The 21,391-nt window shown below is 36.1% G+C and overlaps 1 protein-coding gene across 1 annotated transcript in view; it reads left to right on the forward strand.

Annotated features, from left to right (window-relative positions):
* Nucleotides 1–21,391, forward strand: part of ASCC3 (activating signal cointegrator 1 complex subunit 3) — a 389,336-nt gene that overhangs the window by 132,173 nt on the left and 235,772 nt on the right. Inside the window, exons 9-10 of the mRNA XM_023205913.2 lie at nucleotides 7,886–8,086; nucleotides 8,538–8,678. Coding sequence (XP_023061681.2) covers nucleotides 7,886–8,086; nucleotides 8,538–8,678 — 342 coding nt within the window. The remainder of the gene's footprint in view (nucleotides 1–7,885; nucleotides 8,087–8,537; nucleotides 8,679–21,391) is intronic.

Raw genomic sequence — 21,391 nt, forward strand, 5'->3', positions numbered from 1 at the left:
ACCTCTCTAGATCTCAGTTCCCTCTGATAATTTCTTCACGTAGTCTCTAAAATAACCTTTTAGAGATGTTTCCAGAGGAGTCTTTATAATGTCTTTTCTTCATATTGAATTTTTCTTTCAGAATGTAAATATAAGCCTTCTTGTTCTGAGAAATTTATTATTGCTATGGTTTTAAATTTTTTTTATTATATTCCAAATAGAAAATATAATATGCTGCTTCCTTGCTTAAAAGAGACCTTTAATAGTAACTGTGTCACTTTTGTTCACAGTTACATCCCTAGTAGCTGAAAAAGTCCCCGGCTATTTCATTCAATAATTTGGTGCTCATTTAGTAACTTGGTAAATGAGTGAAGAAAAGGTCAGCTCCTTCAGTGTGGCATATGTGGCTTTTTGTAGTCTGCTCTTGGCCTACTTTTCCATCTTCATCATCTTTGCTACTGCTTTTCACTAGCCCTAAGTGTTTTTCTAATATCCTGTTTCTTGTACCTGATATGGCATGCTTAGTGACTGCCTCTCCCTCACATACCTCAGCATATAGTTCATATCCTTATTATAGAAACCTTAGTGATTTAATCTAATCTTAAACATGCCTTTTTCTTCCTTTAAACGACAAGCTAGGGCCAGGTGTGGTAGCTCACAACTGTAATCCCAATGCTTGGGAGGCTGAGGTGGGAGGATAACTTGAGTCCAGGAGTTCAAAGACCAGTCTGAGCAAGACCAGCAAGACCTTGTCTCTACTAAAAATAAAAAAGTTAGGGCTGGGCACAGTTGCTTATGCCTGTAATCCCAGCACTTTGGGAGGCTGTGCTGGGTGGATCACGAGGTCAGGAGATCGAGACCATCCTGGCTAATATGGTGAAACCCTGTCTCTTGTAAAAATACAAAGAATTAGCCAGGCGTGGTGTTAGGCGCCTGTAGTCCCAGCTACTGAGGAGGCTGAGGCAGGAGAATTGCTTGAACCCAGGAGGCGGAGGTTGCAGTAAGCTGAGATAGCGCCATTGCACTCCAGCTGCAAAAAAAAAAAAAAAAAAAAAAAGGAAGTTACTTGAGTGTGATAACATGCACTTGTAGTCCCAGGTACTCAGAAGGTTGAGGCAGGAGGATCACTTGTCTACAGAAGTTTGAGGTTGCGGTGAGCTATGATTGCTCCACTGCACTTCAGCCTGGGCAACAAAGCAAGATGCTGTCTCAAAAATCATCAACAAATCCCAGAAACTAGTCAATTTTAAGGATCATTTTAAACGTTGTCTAACTTTTGTTATGAAAACAAATATTTGTATTGACAGAACTCCTTAGTATAATAACAATCAGTAAATGATTGTTGAATTGATTAGAATGTTATAAACCTCTATATATGTAATAGGTTTTGTTTGTTAGTATGTTCTTCTGATACTTTATTTATTTCTTGAACTATAACCTTCAAAAACAAAGAAATAAGTTTTTTACTGAAAGTTGATTACAGGGCTTTTGCTAAACTGCTACATATTTTGGTTAGATTCAATTTAGTATTTCTTTGGAGGATATTATGTATGCAGTGTATACTTTAAACTTTTCCCCTCATTTAATTGTAGTTCTTTTTGCAAGTAGCCAGCATAAAATCATTCAATAAAAATTTATTTAGCAGCCTATTATGTTCCTGGCAATTGATTAGGTACTGGGGTAATACAAAGAGTAATAAAAAACAGAACCCTTAGTTTCAATCCAATGGGTCAGAAATACATATAAAGGACTCATTTCAATATTTGTGGTTACGGGTCATAATAATAATATATAAAGAGGATTGTCTGAGTGTCTAGTTGTCGAGAGAAGCTATAGTAGTTCCTTAAATCTTCTAAAATATGGTGAGGCGTAAAGAAATAAAGATAACAATTGTTTAGGGAATTGAAGAGAACCACAGATTGCTTTTGAGCTTAAACTTGAATGGTAATGAAGAGTCAATGAGAAGTCTTGGAACATTTTGTAAGCTGGAATGTGACATGATCAGAGTTGTAGTTTATGAATAGTATACTCTGTTTCTTGTCATAAGTCTATAAAAACTGGAAATTGCTGCATTCTTTTATAGCACTATTTTAGTAAACCTTATATAAAAATGAAATGACATATGACAGTAATGATAATAGCTACCATTAACTTATTTCAACATATTTAACAAGTACCATCTCTGTGTATGGTTTATAGTATATGATTTATATATATTATCTAATTAAAGACTGGTTTTGAAGTTATACTATATGACTTCAAATACTAGCTTTACCATTTATAGCTGTGTGAACTGAAACAAGCTTTTTCAAGTTTCAGTTTCCTCATCTATAAAATATTCTGGCATGGCTATAGAAATAATTAGGATATTTTATGTCAAGGACTCCTGTGCTTAGCCCATAGTGAGCCCTCCATAATTGTTAGCTGTTTTTAAATTAATTTTTGTAACTTCCTTGTATTATAAAGATAACACCTTTACCTTGCAATATTACCTTGCAGATGAGGAAATTGAATTTAGAGATCTTAAGTTACCTGCAGGTCGTACTTGCAATATTACCTTGCAGATGAGAAAATATAATTTAGAGATCTTAAGTTTCTTAAAAGTTATATTGCAAATAGTGGTAAAGCGAGTATTTTAACTTGGGTCTCTGACTGTAAGCCCAGTATCCTGAAAAATGTGCTGTACTGTCCTTCCGAGGCTAAGTCATCAGGAGAAATTGATGAAGAAAGTATCAGTGGTACTCTCAGATGTTTAATTGGCCTGCCTAGGCCTAAGAGATACTACTATGATCTCTTTTTGTTTTGGTTTGTTTTGAGACGGAGTCTCACTCTCTCGCTGTGTCGCCCAGGCTGGAGTGCAGTGGCAGGATCCCAGCTCGCTGCAAGCTCCTTCTCCCAGGTTCACGCCATTCTCCTGCCTCAGCCTCCTGAGTAGCTGGGACTACAGGCACCTGCCACCACGCCCAGCTAATTTTTTGTATTTTTTTTAGTAGAGATGGGGTTTCACTGTGTTAGCCAGGATGGTCTCAATCTCCTGACCTCGTGATTCACCCGCCTCGGCCTCCCAAAGTGCTGGGATTACAGGCGTGAGCCACTACACCTGGCCAATGCTGTGTAGTATTCCATTGCATGAATATATAACATTTTGTTTATCCATTTATTTGTTGATGGACATTTGAATGGTTTTAGGCTATTACAGGTAAAACTGCTATGAACATTCATATACATCTTTTTGTATGTACATATACTTCTTTTTCTCTTGGGTAGAACCTCAAAGTGGTATGTTAGGTATAGGTTTAACTTTTAAAAACTTGCTAGATTGTTTTATTAAAGTGATTGTACATTTAGTTTAGTTGTATGTTTAACTTTTAAAAACTTGCTAGATTGCGCTGGGTGCAGTGGCTCACGCCTATAATCCCAGCACTTTGGAAGGCTGAGGCAGGTGGATCATGAGGTCAGGAGATCTAGACCATCCTGGCTAGCATGGTGAAACCCCATCTCTACTAAAAATACAAAAAAAATTAGCCATGCGTGGTGGCTGGCACCTGTAGTCCCAGCTACTTGGGAGGCTGAGGCAGGAGAATGGCGTGAACCCAGGAGGCAGAGCTTGCAGTGAGCCGAGATCCTGCCTCTGCAACTCAGCCTGGGCAACAGAGCGAGACTCAGTCTCCAAAAAAAAAACTTGCTAGATTGTTTTATTAAAGTGATTGTACATTTAGTTTATGTACTATCAGTATGTGTGAATTCTTTTTTCTCTACATCCTTAACAGTATTTGCAATTAAAAATATTTAAATTATTAAAAATTTTGCCAATTTTTAAAATATTAGCCATTTTAATAGGTGCATAATTGTGATTTTAATTTTTATTTCCCTAATGACTAATGATGTTGAGCATTTTTATGGGTGCTTATTTGACATCTATATATTTTCTTTGGTGAAATGATTCTTCACATCGTTACCTACTCTTAAAATTAAATTGCTTATTTTCTTTATTGTTGTGTTGAGTTTTTAATATATTCTACATATAAGTACTTTATCTGATATATGTATTGCAAAGATTTTTCTCCCATTCTATGGCTTCTCTTTTTATTTTCTTAACAGTATCTTAAAGATAATAGGTTTTCCATTTTGCTTAAGTCAAATTTACTGATTTGTTTATAGATTTTTATTTTACTTAAGAAATCTTGGCATAACTCAGATCCACAAAGAATTTCTTTCATCTTTTCTTCTACATGTTTTATACTCTTAGGCTTTACTTTTAGTCAGTGATTCGTTTTGAGTTAATTTTTGCATGTGACACAAGGTATGGATTCAAGTCATTTTTTAAACATGTGTATACCTATTTGTTCTAGCATCATTTATTGAAAATGCTGACCTTTGTCATCTACATTGCCTTTCAGCTCTTGTCAAAAATCAGTTGTCCAAATATGTGTGGATTTATTTCTGGGTTTTCTATTCAGTTCCTTGATTTATTTGTTTGTATTTATGTAAATACTATGCTGTTTTGATTTCTCTAGTGTTTTAATAATTTTTGACGTCAGGTAGTTTTAGCTCCCCAACATTGTTATTCTTTTTCAAATTTGTTTTGTTCCTTCTAGGTCATATGTGTTTCCATATGAATTTTAAAGTCAGCTTGTCAATTTCCATAGGAAAGCCTGGTGGGATTTTGATTGAAATTGCATTCAATCTGTAGATGAGTTGGGGGGTGGAGGGGAAGACGTCTTAAGAATTTTATCTTTCATTTAGCGAAACAGTGTAGTTTTCAGTATACAGGTCTTTCCCATGTCTTTTCATATTTATCCTTAAGAAATTCATAAAGAGTGCTATTTTTACTGATTAAAAAAATTGCTTTCAGGTATTTCATTGCTGGTATATAGAAATGTAATTTTTTAGTTGTTAGTCTTGCATCCTCCAGCCTTCCTGAATCCACACATTAGCTTTAGGAGCTCTTTTGTAAATTCCATCTGATTTCTTACATAGACAATCAGGTCATCTCTAAATACAGGTATTTTTTTCTTCCTTTTTTATATTAATGACTTTATGACTTTATTTCTTCCCCCCCCCCCCCCCCCACTTTTCTGATTGCACTCCAGTACAATGTTAAGTGGATAGAACCTCCAATACAATGTTAATTGGTGAGTGAGCGTAACAGCCTTCTTATTCCTGGTTTTAGAGGAAAGCATTCAGTCTTACCCTGTTAATATGATGGGAACAGCTGTAACATTTTTGTAGATGCCCTCTATTGGGTTAAGGGATTCTCCTCTACTTCTGGTTTGCTAAAATTAAGACAAAAAATAATAATAAATGGATGTTCAATTTTGTAAAAAGCTTTTGTGCATTTATTAAAATGATCATGAAGTTTTTCTGTGATGTATTATGTTGTTTATAATTTTTATATTTATGCTTTGAGGAGTATTAGTCTGTGATTTTATTTCATCTGGCTTTTATATTGGGGCAGTAATAGCTTCATAGAATGATTTGGGGAGTATTCCTTTTTTTACACTTTTTTTTGAGATAGTTAAAAACTCCATGTAGAATTGATATTATTTCCATCTTATATTTTAGGTGGAATTCATTCGAGAATCTCTCTGGCCCTCAAGATTTTTTTGTTTTTTTTGTGTGTGTAAATAATTTTAACCTCATTCTTAATTTCTTTAATAGATAATGGGGTTAAGTTGTGTATTTGTTTTTGAGTGAGCTTTGGCAATTTGTGTTAAGAAAGTTGCCCATTTCATCTGAGTTGTCAAATTTACTGGCATGTAGTTGTTCATTATATTTTCTTACTATTCTTTTAATATCTATATTATCTCTAGTGATGCCACTTTTCTCATTCTTGGTATTGATAATTAGTATCTTCTCTTATTTTTCCTGATCAGTCTGCCCAGAGGTTAATCAATTTTATTAAATTCAAAGAATCATCCTTTTCTGTTTTTTGTTTCATTGATCTTTGTAATTACTTCCTTTATTCTGCTTTGGTTTTGTTTTTCTTTTTCTAATTTTTTATTTTGGAAGATAAAGTTATTCTTTTGAAACCTTTTTTTTTTATTTTTTAATGGATTATTTTGAAAAGTTTTATTTGTAATTGACAAATAATAAATAAAGGTACCATGTGATGTGTTAATGCATGTGTATAGTGCATAATGATCAAATCAGGGTAATTAGCATATCTATCACTTTAAATGTTTATTATTTCTTTGTGATTATAACATTCAAAGTCCTTTCTTCTAGCTATCTTGAAATATACATTATTATTTGCTACAGTCTCTGTGTAATAAGACACCAGAACTTAATCTTCCTGTCTAACTATAACTTTGAACTCATTGACCAACTTTTCCCATACTTTTCTTCCTCCTGTCCTCTGTAGTTTCTGGTAACCACTATTATACTCTCTACTTCGATGATATGAACGTTTTCAGATTCCACATATGAGTGAGATCATGTGGTATCTTCTTTTTTAATATAGTGGTTAGTGCTACAAAATTTCCCCTAAGTATTATTTTAGCAGTCTTTACAAATTTTGACATAATAAATTTTTATTTCCCTTCAGTTAAGAATACTTACAAATTGTTTTGATTTCTTCTTTCATCAGTGGTAGGAAGTGTGCTCTTTAAGGAGGTGTGCTGTTTTGTTTCAAATACTTAGATATTTTCCAAGTATCTTTCTAATAAGCATACCTGATTTAATTCCATTGCAGTCAGAGAATATGCTTTGCATGACTGTCTTCCTTTTCAATTTATTAAGACTTGTTTTTTGACCAAGAATATAGTATAACTTACCTGTTCCAAGAACAGTGGAAGAGAACGTGTGTTCTACTATTGTTAGATGAATAAGTGTCAATCAGGTCAAGTTGGTTTATAGTGCCATTCAAGTCTATGGTAGCCTTGCTGATTTTCATGCCTCCTTGTTCTACAGATTTTGAAGAGTGGTATTGAAATCTTTGACTATAATGGTGGATTTGCCTATTTCCCTTTGCATGTCTTCAGTTTTTACTTCATGTATTTTGAAGATCTGTTATTAGTTATGCAAATGTTTAGGACTATTATATCATATTGATTAATTTACTACTTTGTCATTACAAAATGACATTCTGTTTTGCTGGTAATATTCTTGGCTTCAAAATTTATTGTTTCTGATATTAATATAGCCATTCCAAGTTTCTGCAAGTAATCTCAACCAGTGTTTTGTTTACTCTTAGACCTTTAGTTTTCATATAAGACTTTTATATAGGAAAATTTTAGGAAAAAATTATTTAACTGCTCTGGGTCTTAGTTTCTTTTTGATTAAAGGAACATAATAAGAGTACCTACACCAAATAATTGTTTTGAGGATTAAACAAAATAATATCAAAGATTCTACACCTGCACATGTTGCAGTGCAAACTCTGTGTAAGTGTAGTCTATGGCTTTTGTTCCTACTATTACAGCTGCATTTTTTTTTAAAGTTTTTTTTAAAAACACATGAAATAGAATTTGCTATTGATTTATATCTTCAAGAAGTATCTTGTTTGCTGTTTCATTAGTCATCTTTAATCTAGACTAGATAAATTAGAACATCATGATGAAATTTGTAAATGAACATGAACTCAAAAAATACCTGTCTTTAATTTTGTTTTCTTACATTACTAATTTATCATCTTTTTTACTTAAGAATTGTATTCTAAAATTTAGGTATAAAGTCATATTTTTCAAATTTATCAAGTTACCATTTCAAGTATATTCGAATTGTACAATATTTATCAGTTATTCTCAACTGCATACACCTCTGTTTAAATAAAAGACACATTGTGAAACTACAAGTTAGTCTTTTTTTAAGAAACAAAGGAAATAAATGTTTGCACATAATGATTTGTATGGGTCCTTCACATTGTTACTATTTATAATGGATGATGCCGTTTTTTTTTTTTTAGATTGGACAGCTGGCTTTTAAAGGAATGAAGAGACTCAATAGAATCCAGTCAATAGTGTTTGAGACTGCCTACAACACCAATGAGAACATGCTGATTTGTGCCCCTACAGGAGCTGGAAAAACCAACATTGCAATGCTTACAGTCTTGCACGAAATTCGCCAACATTTTCAACAAGGTGTTATCAAAAAGAATGAATTTAAGGTAAGTAAATAGAACAGACTACACCTTTTTAAATTGTAAGGAATAAAATAAATTTGCGGTTATATATAACATGAAATTTGAAAGTTCTTAAAGATATTGTACTCGAAGTCAGATAAGTAATACTGCTTGACTTACTTCATTACTATTAAGGAAGTTCTAATATGTGTTCTGAAAATTCTATTACCATGTAAGAAGCTGTGAAAATACATTTAGCTTTGAAAGCAAACCCATTTTCAAAGTGATACAGCTGTGTAAACGAATTCTATTGTTCTTTAAACAGCTACACACATATCTCACAAAGATAAGACTTTTCATATATCACTATTAAGATTTTTCACTGGAAGTAGTTACAATCATATTTCACAACAAATTGTGACTTGTATTGGGTACGGTAAGACAAATGACATGGTGGTTTTTGCTCATTAATCAAGCTAGTGTTCCTTTGGTATAGATTGTATATGTTGCTCCAATGAAAGCCTTGGCAGCTGAAATGACAAATTACTTCAGCAGACGTCTAGAGCCACTAGGCATCGTTGTGAAAGAATTGACTGGTGACATGCAGTTGTCAAAAAGTGAAATTTTACGAACTCAGGTATGTTGTCTACCTAGATTTTTTGTTTAATACCATTCTTTTTTAGGTAATTGCAAAATTTTTAAATGACTATATCTTAAGTAACTAGAATAGGTGATACAAACATAATATAATGAACTTTTATTTGTAACCACATCTTATCTCTGTACTACAAAGAGTTTTTGCTGGTACTTTGTTTTCTGGTGTCCCTTCTAACTCCTGTAATTCTTACTGCATCTTGAATATTGTTAGGTTCCAAGTCTAATGGCAGTAAGTCTATTCTTTTAAAACAGTAGGGGATGAGGATATAAATAAGACCAGAGTTTAATTTTAAGAGGAGGGACATATATAGATCTTAAAATGATTGCACTAGTATTCCAAACTATTCCATAAGAATGATTTAACATACAATAAAGCTTTTTGGTCATTCATTATTTCATCAAATGCAAAGTTATTATTATTAAATCATGCACTGTATATAGCACTACATTAGAAGAAATGAATGAATGCATGACAGTAAAGACACTTAAGATACAGTTTGTGTCTTCAAGAATCTTATGATTAAGTAAGAAAAAATATTTACATTTCAACTAGATGATTATTATTGAAAACAACATGTAAGTTAGGTGAAGTTCATTGTGTTTTTTAAAAATAAAATAGGCTGGGCATGGTGGCTCATGCCTCTAATCCCAGCACTTTGGGAGGCTGAGGCGGGCAGATCACAAGGTCAGGAGATCAAGACCATCCCGGCTAACAAGGTGAAACCCCATCTCTACTAAAAATACAAAAAAATTAGGCGGGCATGGTGGTGGGCACCTGTAGTCCAGCTACTGAGGAGGCTGAGGCAGAAGAATGGTGTGAACCCAGGAGGCAGAGCTTGCAGTGAGCAGAGATCACGCCACTGCACTCCAGCCTGGGCGACAGAGACTCCATCTCAAAAAAAAAAAAAAAAAAGAAAATATAAAAAATAAAATAGTGGATGACCAGATATTAATGGAAAAATTCATAGTTTGATGGAAAATATGGAAAATAGATAATAGAACTTCTAAAACAGTGGGTGGATATTGATTTAAAATGTGATTGGAGTGTGAATTAATTTCCTAGGGCCCCCACAGCAAAATACCATAAGCTCAGTTGTATAGACTAAAAGTATCTGAGACAGGTCTCAATTGATTTTGAAAGTTTATTTTGCCAAGGTTGAGGATGTACCAGTGACAACCTCAGGAGGTCCTGATGACATGTGCTCAATGTGATTGGGGTACAGCTTGGTTTTATATATTTTAGGGAAACATGAGACATCTATCAATATGTAAGATGTACATGGGTTTGGTTTGGAAAGGCAGGACAATTTGAAGTGGAGGCTTCCAGGTCATAGGTAGATGTAAAGATTTTCTGATTGGCAATTGGTTGAAAGAGTTATTATCTAAAGAAAGGAGGCCTATCTATTCAGCGAGAATAGTTTGTAAATGTTTCTTATCAGACTTAAAAAAGTCTATTCTATCAGTAGTTCCAAAATGAAGGAGAGTATAATGAGGGATGTCCTGCTCTCACTTTCCATTATGGCCTGAACTAGTTTTTCAGGTTAACTTTGGAATGCCTTTGCTAAGAGGAGGGGTCCATTCAGATGATTGGGGGGCTTAGAATTTTATCTTTGGTTTACAGTGGCTTAAAACAACAGTCTTAATTCTCTCACAGTACTGGAGTTTAGAAGTCTGAAATCAAGGTGTCAGCAGAGTTGATTCCTTCTGGAGGCTTTGAGACAATATCTGGTCTATGCCTCCTGGTTTCTGGTGGCTGCTGGGAATTTTTGGCGTTCTTTGGTTTGTAGATACGTCACTCCAAGCTCTGCTTCCATCTTTGTGACCTTTTCCCCTGCTTATCTTTTCCCCTATTCCCCTTTTTTAAGGATACTAGTCATTGGATTTAGGGCCCACCATAGTCAAGATGATCTCATTTTAACAACCTTTCCTTAATTACATCTGCAAAGACCCTTTTTCCAAATAAGGTCACGCATATGGGCTGAATGTCTACATACCATCTCCCCGACCCCCAAACACCATTTATATGTCAAAGCCCTAGTCCACAAGTAATGGTATTTGGAGGTGAGGCCTTTGGGAGATAATTGGACTTAGTTTAGGTCATGAAGTGGGGAGAACTAGGTGACAGAGTGAAACTCCATCTCAATAAATAAATAAATAGAAATATTCAAAAAGACAAAGTTTTTTGTGACGTGAATTATTTTAAAGATTACAAAGGAATCCCAAAGCCAAAACAATTTGAAAACTACCGTGATACGTCAAAGTGCCTTATATATGACATCGAATTATTTTTATTGTCTACATCCAGCCTGGTTTTCAACCTTATCTCCCAGATGCTTCCCAATATAAACTATAGTCAGGCCATTTTTGCTTTTTCTAAAATAGCCTTGCTCAAACAACATTTTCTTAAATGAACGTTGCTTTTTAGTAAGTTTCCTTACGTGTTTTCTCCTTTTTCTTAGTATCTTCCTTTATCTATTGACATTTGTTCAAATCTTGCCCAGTCTTTAAAACCCAGTTCAAACCTTGTATTTACTTCTTCTTCCCTGAATCCTGTAGCACCATTCATTTATATTCATAAAATAATACCTAGTGTACAAAGTCTATGCTTTTGGACTTGATATAGTTTTAAAAATCTGGATCACTCTCAAGTAAAATTTTGATTGCTCTTTTCCTGTATCCAAGTATGTTACTGATGCTAATGCAAGGATGTTTATGGAAAGACAAGGGAGGTAACATTTGAATTCAATGTATGAGTCAGTTACTATGCTAAACACATATGTGCAACTTCCCTGAGTCTTCACAAGAACTCTGTTGGGTAGTATCTCCATTTTACAGGAGCAGAAAGTAAAACCAAAAAAATCTACTTAGATTTATGCGTAGTCTGTCCCGCAGACTCAGGCTGAGCGACAGACATAAGAAGTACACAGACACAGGTATTTTGCCTGAGACCGAGGCTAGGGAACTGCATGGCTTAGCATCACTGATGAGAGTGCAGCTCTGCCAATGAGAGTGCAGCCCCGATAAGCCGGGGACGTTTGTATTTATTTAGTACAGATTTAATGACAAAGACTTGGAGCAAACACAATTTGTGGGTAATTAACATTGTCGATCCCCCGAGTAGATAGTGGTCCTGTGTGCAAATGATCAAAGATTGGTTTCTGGAGACATAAGTAAGCCAGTTTATCTAGATGAGCTCCCTTACATTCCCTTGTTATTTACCCTTTGCCCTCTGCTTCGGGGTAAGAGAATTAGCCGCCTTCAGCTTTTATTTTCTCTCGAAGCTTTGCAAAACCTCCCAGCCTTCCAAGAAGGTTTCCATCTTTCTCTATTGATTTTTCCCACCACCCTGACTGATCTCCTACAGAATTTTATATTTTTAAAAGGTTTATGAACATCCATTTCTTAACCATTTGCCCATTTTTGCACTTTGCTAGACTCTGTATCCTTCATCAGTAATTTTTGACTGTGTAAGGGCAGGGACTAGGTGCTTGGCCTCAGAAATAGTTTATTAATTGAACCTTTTGTGCTTGCTCTAATTCTGGAGTTGCTAATTTTTGTAGAATTGAAACTATATAGTTTTTAATCTTTTTACCCTGTCCTACCCTTCTCACAGATTCTTGCAGATTAAAAACTTCTGCTGTTGCTGCCTTTGAGATGAGGCTATAGATAAAGCAAACCAGAGAATAATGTAAAGAATGTGGGAGTACATATATATTCAACTTTTTTGTGGAGTTTGAATTTCTTACTTTCCTCACTTTCATTTTGAAATTTTTTAATAGCTTCTTAATTATTCATGTTATCTATTTTTGATGTTTCCCAATAATCAGTATTGATTAAATTAAATATAATCTTAAATTTACCTTGTGTTTTTTTCTAACTTTCTCAGTATTGTCAATCTTCTTTTAAATATAGGAAGGCAAATTAATCTCATTTGCAAATTTTCTCCCATGCCATTCTGATCATATTACTCTCTTGCTCATAAACTTTCATTGGTTCTTTATTGCTTATTGAATTAAGTCCAACTACCTAGCTTGTTAAGAATCTTGTATAAATTAAGTATAATATGAGATGTGATGTATTTTGTGGTTCACTAGGGACCTTCAGGTATAGCAGCAGTTATGATTTTATTGAGGTTTGAATGTAAAATTTCCTTTTACAAGAGAGAATTATATAGCTGTAAGATTTACTGTTAGGAGAAACAGTATAGACAACAAATATCTTTCTGGTGTACAGCTAAAACGCAATTTTGTGCAATTTTGAAAATCACTGTAAATTTGTCATTGGTTAAAACACTGATCTACTTTTCCAACATTATTTTCCATTATTCTATATCTACCATCGGTTTCAAACTTCTCCCTCTAAATGTATCCTTGATGAAGAGTTACTATTTTACAATATTCACTGTACTTTTCAGTGGTTCCATTGAGCAGTGTTCCTTTGAACATCAGTGAAAACACTGGTTACAAATTTTAGAAAAGATTTCTCCTGTCCTGGCAGTAACTTTGTGTTAAATCAAAGCATTTGCTCTGAGTTCTGGAATTGTTCTCTGCTTTTATGTTTGTTTCCTCATCCTTTTATGGGGAGGCATTTATCTGTGTACCTTTGGGAGTTGAGATAGGATATTTCATGTTTTGCTTTTGTTTATTTTTTGGTTGAGGATAGAGGGAGAGTCTGTTCAGATCTCTTAGGCCCAAGCAATTGCAAAGGCAAATCTGAATTTTCTTTGTACTACTCTGCTAGACCAAAGCTCCGGTAATTGAGGTTGACAGGGTGTGGTGCTGTGAATACGCATGAGCTCAGATCACAGGCAGTGTTCGATGTCACACTGCTCTAATCTACTCTTCTTTCAAGGGGATTTTTCCGATGGTATGTAGTCTATTGATTATTTCAATATATGGGATAAGAGTGGGAATAAAGGGTAGATGGAGATAGGGGCAGATATTATATATGCCCAGGTTGCAGTTTTATCCTAATATCTGTAAATTATATTCTTATGTCCCATAAATGTACTGTTTAGTTCTCAACCTGGCATTGGGCTTATTGCTTTAACATTTTTTAAAAATTATTCATTTATTTATTTTGTATTATACTTTAAGTTCTAGGGTACATGTGCACAACATGCAGGTTTGTTACATATGTATATATGTGCCATGTTGATGTGCTGCACCCATTAACTCGTCATTTACAATAGGTATATCTCCTAATGCTATCCCAACCCCCTCCCGCTACCTGACAACAGGCCCTGGTATGTGATGTTCCCCTTCTGGTGTCCAAGTGTTCTCATTGTTCAGTTCCCACCTATGAGTGACAACATGTGGTGTTTGGTTTTCTGTTCCTGTGGTTGTTTGCTGAGAATGATGGCTTCCAGCTGCATCCATGTCCCTACAAAGGGCGTGAACTCATCCTTTTTTATGGCTGCACAGTATTCCTTGGTGTATATGTGCCACATTTTCTTAATCCAATCTGTCACTGATGGACATTTGGGTTGGTTCCAAGTCTTTGCTATTGTGAAGAGTGCCGCAATAAATGTACGTGTGCATATGTCTTTATAGCAACATGATTTATAATCCTTTAGGTATATACCCATTAATGGAATGGCTGGGTCAAATGGTATTTCTAGTTCTAGATCCTTGAGGAATCGCCACACTGTCTTCCACAATGGTAGAACTACTTTAAAGTCCCACCAACAATGTAAAAGTGCTCCTGTTACTCTGCATCTTCTCCAGCACCTGTTGTTTCCTGACTTTTTAATGATCGCCATTCTAACTGGTGTGAGGTGGTATCTCATTGTGGTTTTGATTTGCATTTCTCTGATGGCCAGTGATGATGAGCATTTTTTCTTGTGTCTGTTGGCTGCATAAATGTCTTCTTTTGAGAAGTGTCTGTTCTTCTTTGAGAATTGGGTTAGTCATAAATAGCTCTTATTATTTGGAGATACGTTCCATCAATACCGAATTTATTGAGAGTTTTTAGCATGAAGGACTGTTGAATTTTGTCAAAGGCCTTTTCTGCATCTATTTAGATCATCATATGGTTTTTGTCTTTGGTTCTGTTTATATGCTGGATTACGTTTATTGATTTGTGTATGTTGAACCAGCCTTGCATCCCAGGGATGAAGCCCACTTGACCGTGGTGGATAAGCTTTTAGATGTGTTGCTGGATTCGGTTTGCCAGTATTTTATTTAGGATTTTTACATCGACGTTCATCAGGGATATTGGTCTAAAATTATCTTTTTCTGTTGTGTCTCTGCCAGGCTTTTGGTATCAGGATGATGTTGGCCTCATAAAATGAGTTAGGGAGGATTCCCACTTCTTCTGTTGATTGGAATAGTTTCAGAAGGAATGGTACCAGCTCCTCGTTGTACCTCTGGTAGAATTCGGCTATGAATCCATCTGGTCCTGGACTTTTTTTTGGTTGGTAGGCTATTAATTATTGCCTCAATTTCAGAGCCTGCTATTGGTCTATTCAGGGATTCAACTTCTTCCTGGTTTAGTCTTGGGAGAGTGTACGTGTCCAGGAAATTATCCATTTCTTCTAGATTTTCTAGTTGGTTTGCATAGCAGTGTTTATAGTATTCTCTGATGGTAGTTTGTATTTCTGTGGGGTTGGTGATGATATCCCCTTTATCATTTTTTATTGCATCTATTTGATTCCTGTTTCTTTTCTTCTTTATTAGTCTTGCTAACAGTCTATCAATTTTGTTGATCTTTTCAAAAAACCAGCTCCTGGATTCATTGATTTTTTTTTGGAGGGTTTTTTGTGTCTCTATCTCCTTCAGTTCTGCTCTGATCTTAGTTATTTCTTGCCTTCTGCTAGCTTTTGAATGTGTTTGCTCTTGCTTCTCTAGTTCTTTTAATTGTGTTGTTAGGGTGTCAGTTTTAGATCTTTCCTGCTTTCTCTTGTGGGCATTTAGTGCTATAAATTTCCCTCTACACACTGCTTTAAATGTGTCCCAGAGATTCTGGTATGTTGTATCTTTGTTCTCATTGGTTTCAAAGAACATCTTTATTTCTGCCTTCATTTCGTTATGTACCCAGTAGTCATTCAGGAGCAGGTTATTCAGTTTCCATGTAGTTGAGCAGTTTTGATTGAGATTCTTAGTCCTGAGTTCTAGTTTGGTTGCACTGTGGTCTGAGAGACAGTTTGTTATAATTTCTGTTCTTGTACATTTGCTGAGGAGTGCTTTACTTCCAACTATGGCGTCGATTTTGGGATAAGTGCAGTATGGTGCTGAGGAGAATGTATACTCTGTTGATTTGCGGTGGAGAGTTCTGTAGATGTCTATTAGGTCTGCTTACTGCAGAGTTGAGTTCAATTCCTGGATATGCTTGTTAACTGTCTCTCTCATGGATCTTTCTCATGTTGACAGTGGGGTGTTAAAGTCTCCCATTATTATTGTGTGGGAGTCTAAGTCTCTTTGTAAGTCTCTAAGGACTTGCTTTATGAATCTGGTCACTCCTGTTGGGTGCATATATATTTAGGATAGTTAGCTCTTCCTGTTGAATTGATCCCTTTATCATTATGTAATGGCCTTCTTTGTCTCTTTTGATCTTTGATGGTTTAAAGTCTGTTTTATCAGAGACTAGGATTGCAACCTTGCCTTTTTTTGCTTTCCATTTGCTTGGTAGATCTTCCTCCATCCCTTTATTTTGAGCCCATGTATGTCTCTGCATGTGAGATGGGTCTCCTGAATACAGCAAACCGATGGGTCTTGACCCTTTATCCAATTTGCCAGTCTATGTCTTTTAATTGGAGCACTTAGCCCATTTACATTTACGGTTAACAGTGTTATGTGTGAATTTGATCCTGTCATTATGATGTTAGCTGGTTATTTTGCTCGTTAGTTGATTCAATGTCTTCCTATCATTAATGGTCTTTATATTTCGGCATGTTTTTTCAGTGGCTTTTACTGGTTGTTCCTTTCCATGTTTAGTGCTTCCTTCAGGAGCTCTTGTAGGGCAGGCTTGGTGATGACATAATCTCTCAGCATTTGCTTCTCCATAAAGGATTTTATTTCTCCTTCACTTAAGAAACTTAGTTTGGCTGGATATGAAATTCTTGGTTGAAAATTCTTTTCTTTAAGAATGTTGGATATTGTCCCCCACTCTCTTCTGGCTTGTAGAGTTTCTGCTAAGAGATCCACTGTTAGTATGATGGGCTTCCCTTTGTGGGTAACCCGACCTTTCTCTCTGGCTGCCCTTAACATTTTTTGCTTCATTTCAACTTTGGTGAATCTGACAATTATGTGTCTTGGAGTTGCTCTTCTGGAGGAGTATTTTTGTGGCATTCTCTATATTTCCCGAATTTGAATGTTGGCCTGCCTCACTAGGTTGGGGAAGTTCTCCTGGATAATATCCTAAAGAGTGTTTTCCAACTTGGTTTCATTCGCCCCGTTACTTTCAGGTGCAGCAATCATACGTAGATTTGGTCTTTTCACATACTCCCATATTTCTTGGAAGCTTTGTTCATTTCTTTTTACTCTTTTTTCTCTAAACTTCTCTTCTTGCTTCATTTCATTCACTTGGTCTTCAATCACTGATACCCTTTCTTCCAGTTGATTGAATCGGTTACTGTAGCTTGTGCATTCGTCACATATTTCTCGTGCCATGGTTTTCAGCTCCATCAGGTCATTTAAGGACTCTACATTGGTTTTTCTAGTTTGCCATTCATCTAATCTTTTTTCAGTGTTTTTAGCTTCTTTGCAGTGGGTTCGAACTTTCTCCTTTAGCTTGGAAAAGTTTGATCGTCTGAAGCCTTCTTCTCTCAAGTCGTCAAAGTCATTATCTGACTAACTTTGTTCCATTGCTGGTGAGGAGCTGCGTTCCGTTGGAGAGGGAGAGGCACTCTGATTTTTAGAATTTTCAGCTTTTCTGCTCTGTTTTTTCCCCATCTTTGTGGTTTTATCTGCCTTTGGTCTTTGATGATGGTGATGTACAGATGGAGTTTGGTGTGGATGTCCTTTCCATTTTTTGTTTTCCTTCTAACAGTCAGGACCCTCAGCTGCAGGTCTGTTGGAGTTTGCTCGAGGTCCACTCCTGACCCTGTTTGCCTGGGTAGCAGCAGCAGAGACTGCAGAAAGGTAAATATTGCTGAACAGCAAATGTTGCTGCCTGATCGTTCCTCTGGAAGCTTTGTCTCAAAGGGGTACCCGGCCTTGTGAGGTGTCAGTCTGCCCCTACTGGGGGGTGCCTCCCAGTTAGACTACTCAAGGGTCAGGGACCCACTTGAGGAGGCAGTCTGTCCATTCTCAGATCTCAAACTCTATGCTGAGAGAACCAGTACTCTCTTCAAAGCTGTCAGACAGGGACATTTAAATCTGCAGAGGTTTCTGCTGCCTTTTGTTTGGCTATGCCCTACCCCCAGAGGTGTAGTCTACAGAGTCAGGCCTCCTTGAGCTGCGGTAGGCTCCACCCAGTTCAAGCTTCCCGGCTGCTTTGTTTACTTACTCAAGCCTCAGTAATGGCTGGCACCCCTCCCCGAGCCTCGCTGCCCCTTTGCAGTTAGATCTCAGACTGCTGTGCTAGCAATGAGGGAGGCTTCGTGGGTGTGGGATGGGACCTTCCAATCTAGGAGCAGGATATAATCTCCTGTTGTGCCGTTTGCTAAGACCCTGGGAAAAGCACAGTATTAGGTTGGGAGTGACCCAATTTTCCAGGTGCTGTATGTCACAGTCTCCCTTGGCTAGGGAAGGGAATTCCCTTGCCCCTTGCCCCTTGCCTCTTGCCCCTTGCCCCTTGTTCTTCCTGGGTGAGGCAATGCCTCACCCTGCTTCAGCTCTTGCTCGCTGGGCTGAACCCACTGTCCTGCACCCACTGTCCAACATGCTCCAGTGAGATGAACACGGTACTTGAGTTGGAAATGCAGAAATCGCCCGTTTTCTGCCTTGCTCACCCTGGGAGCTGCAGCCTGGAGTTGTTCCTGTTCGGCCATCTTGGAATCATCCTTCGCTTTAGATTTCAAGCTACTTTACTAGCTCTGAATCCCAGCTCTGGGCACCTTTCACTAATTTTGGGCATCTTTCACTAATGAAGCTGTAGTTTTCTCTCCTCTTTTTGTGCAGCCATAGTCATGCATGTTTGATTATACCCTTGGGCCAATAATCTCCAAACTCCAATTCTTACTGGCAGTTGCTGCCTTTGTGCATAAAATCTGAGAATGTCTTTATTTCACTTCCATTCCTGAAGGACATTTTTGCTGAAAATAGATTCGTGGGTTGTCAGTTCTATTCTTTGTTTTTTTATATTTTTATTTTTTAGAGACAAAGTCTCACTCTTCACCGATGCTGGACTACAGTAGTAGCACAGTAATGGTTCACTGCAGCCTCAGCCTTCTGAGCTCAAGCAGTCCTCTCCTCTCAGTTCCTGAATAGCGGAGATTACAGGCGCATGCCACCACGTTATTTTTTGTAGCAACGAGGTATTGCCGTGTTGCTCAGGCTATTCCCAAACTCCTGTCTCAAGTAATCATCTTGCCTTGATCTCCTAAAGGGCTGGGATTATAGACATCAGCTACCAGGCCAGGCCTTCTTTTCTTTCAGGCCTTAAAAAGTATGCCACTTTTCTTCTGACCTCTGTGGTTTCTGAAGAGAAATTCACTCCATTCAAATTATTATTCTTTTATAGTTAATATGTTGTTTCTTTTGGGCTTCTTTAAAGATTCAAGATTCTTTCTTTATCTTCAGTTTCCGACAGTTTTATTATGAGCTGCCTAGGTGTAAATTTCTTTAAGTTCATCCTGTTGAATGTTTGCTCACTTTCTTGAATCTGCAGGTTTATGTCGTTTGTCAAATTTGGGAAGTTTCCAGCCTTTATCTCTTCATCCTGTCATGTTTTCTCCTTTACTTTTTGGATTTTGCTGACAGGAATAGATATTTTGTTATTATCCCACAGGATACCGAGGTCTGGGTTTTTTTTTGTTTGTTTTGTTTTCCAATCTGTTCTCTCTCTGCTGTTCTATCTGGGTGATTTCTTTCATCTGTGTTTGATGTCACTGATTCTTTTACTTTGTTGTCTGCATTCTGTGGTTGATTTCTTCCAATGAGTTTTTAACTTAGGTTATTAGACTTTTCAGTTCTGAACTTTCTATTAGGCTTTTAAAACTATTTTCTATTTCCTTGCTGAGACATTTCTATTTTTTCATTTGTTTCAAGGGTGTTTGAAATTGCACCTTGAAGGATTTTTATAATTACTTTAAAAATCTTATCAGAAACAAATCCAGCAACACATCAAAAAAAAAACTTATCCACCATGATCAAGTCGGCTTCATCCTTGGGATTCATGGCTCATTCAACATATGCAAATCAATAAATGTAATCCATAAACAACATGATTATCTCAATAGATGCAGAAAATGCTTTTGCTAAAATTCAACATCCCTTCATGTTAAAAACTCTCAATAAACTAGGTATCAATGGAACATATCTCAAAATAATAAAAACTATTTATGACAATCCCACAGTGAGTATCATATTAAATGGGCAAAAGCTGGAAGCATTCCCTTTGAAAACCAGTACAAGACAAGGAGTCCCTCTCTCACCACTCCTATTCAACATAGTATTGGAAGTTCTGGCCAGGGCAATCAGGCAAGAGAAAGAAATCGGTATTCAAATAGAGAGGAAGTCAAATTGTCTCTTTTTGCAGACAACATGATTTTATATTTAGAAAACGCCATCAGCTCAGCCCCAAAACTCCTTAAACTGATAAACAACTTTGGCAGTCTCAGGATACAAAAATCAGTGTGCAAAGATCACAAGCATTCCTTTATACCAACAATAGACAAGCACAAAGCCAAGTCACGAATGAACTCCCATTCACACTTTCTACAAAGAAAACAAAATACCTAGGAATATAGCTAACAAGATATGTGAAGGACCTCTTCAAGGAGAACTACAAACCACTGCTCAATGAAATAAAAGAGGACACAAACAAATGGTTGTGATTCTTATTCATTACATACTTGTATCAAAACATCTCATGTACCCCATAAATACCTACTGTGTACCTACCAAAGTTAAAAATTAAAAGAAATCAACACCAGTTCAATGTTCTATGTTGCATTGGCATTTACTTTAAAGCATTTTGTCTTGACCAAACCAGATTATGTACAAGTACATTTGTTTTAAACCAAACCTTTTTGTCAACACTTATAATTTCTTGGAATATTTTATGACTAATTATACTTTTTTTGCTTTATAATGTTGCAATTCATATTTAATAAAATTGTATCCATTGTTAGTAGTGGCCTGCAAAATATCTGTTTTCTTAAAACAAATTGCTAAAATACATTAAATATAAAAAGGCTGTACATTTTCAACACCATTACTGAATAGTTAAATAGTAGGAATTTGAATTTAGTCATGGTTTAAAATTGATGATAAACTCCTTAGGTCTTCTCTAAAACATTAAGAAATTGCAGTGTCATATAGTGACCTTATTAGTAATTAATATCAAATATTTTGAAATTAGTAGAGCAAATTGATTTTATGTTCAGCCTGTTACCTTAGGCCTAATGATTTTGGTTCTTTATGCAGTGTTTCCTTTTGCCCAACTAATATAACAAAAGCAGTTGTCTCTTAGCATATAGTGTCCTCCATATTACAGGTAAGATTGCTTTTTTCAAAATGTCAGCACATTCTTTGATCACTGCCACTACTCTAATTTTCTCCTCTAGATAGAAGACATTTTGCAGGATGC

Source organism: Piliocolobus tephrosceles, chromosome 5, assembly GCF_002776525.5.
Source record: "Piliocolobus tephrosceles isolate RC106 chromosome 5, ASM277652v3, whole genome shotgun sequence".
In the NCBI taxonomy this organism is placed as follows: domain Eukaryota; kingdom Metazoa; phylum Chordata; class Mammalia; order Primates; family Cercopithecidae; genus Piliocolobus; species Piliocolobus tephrosceles.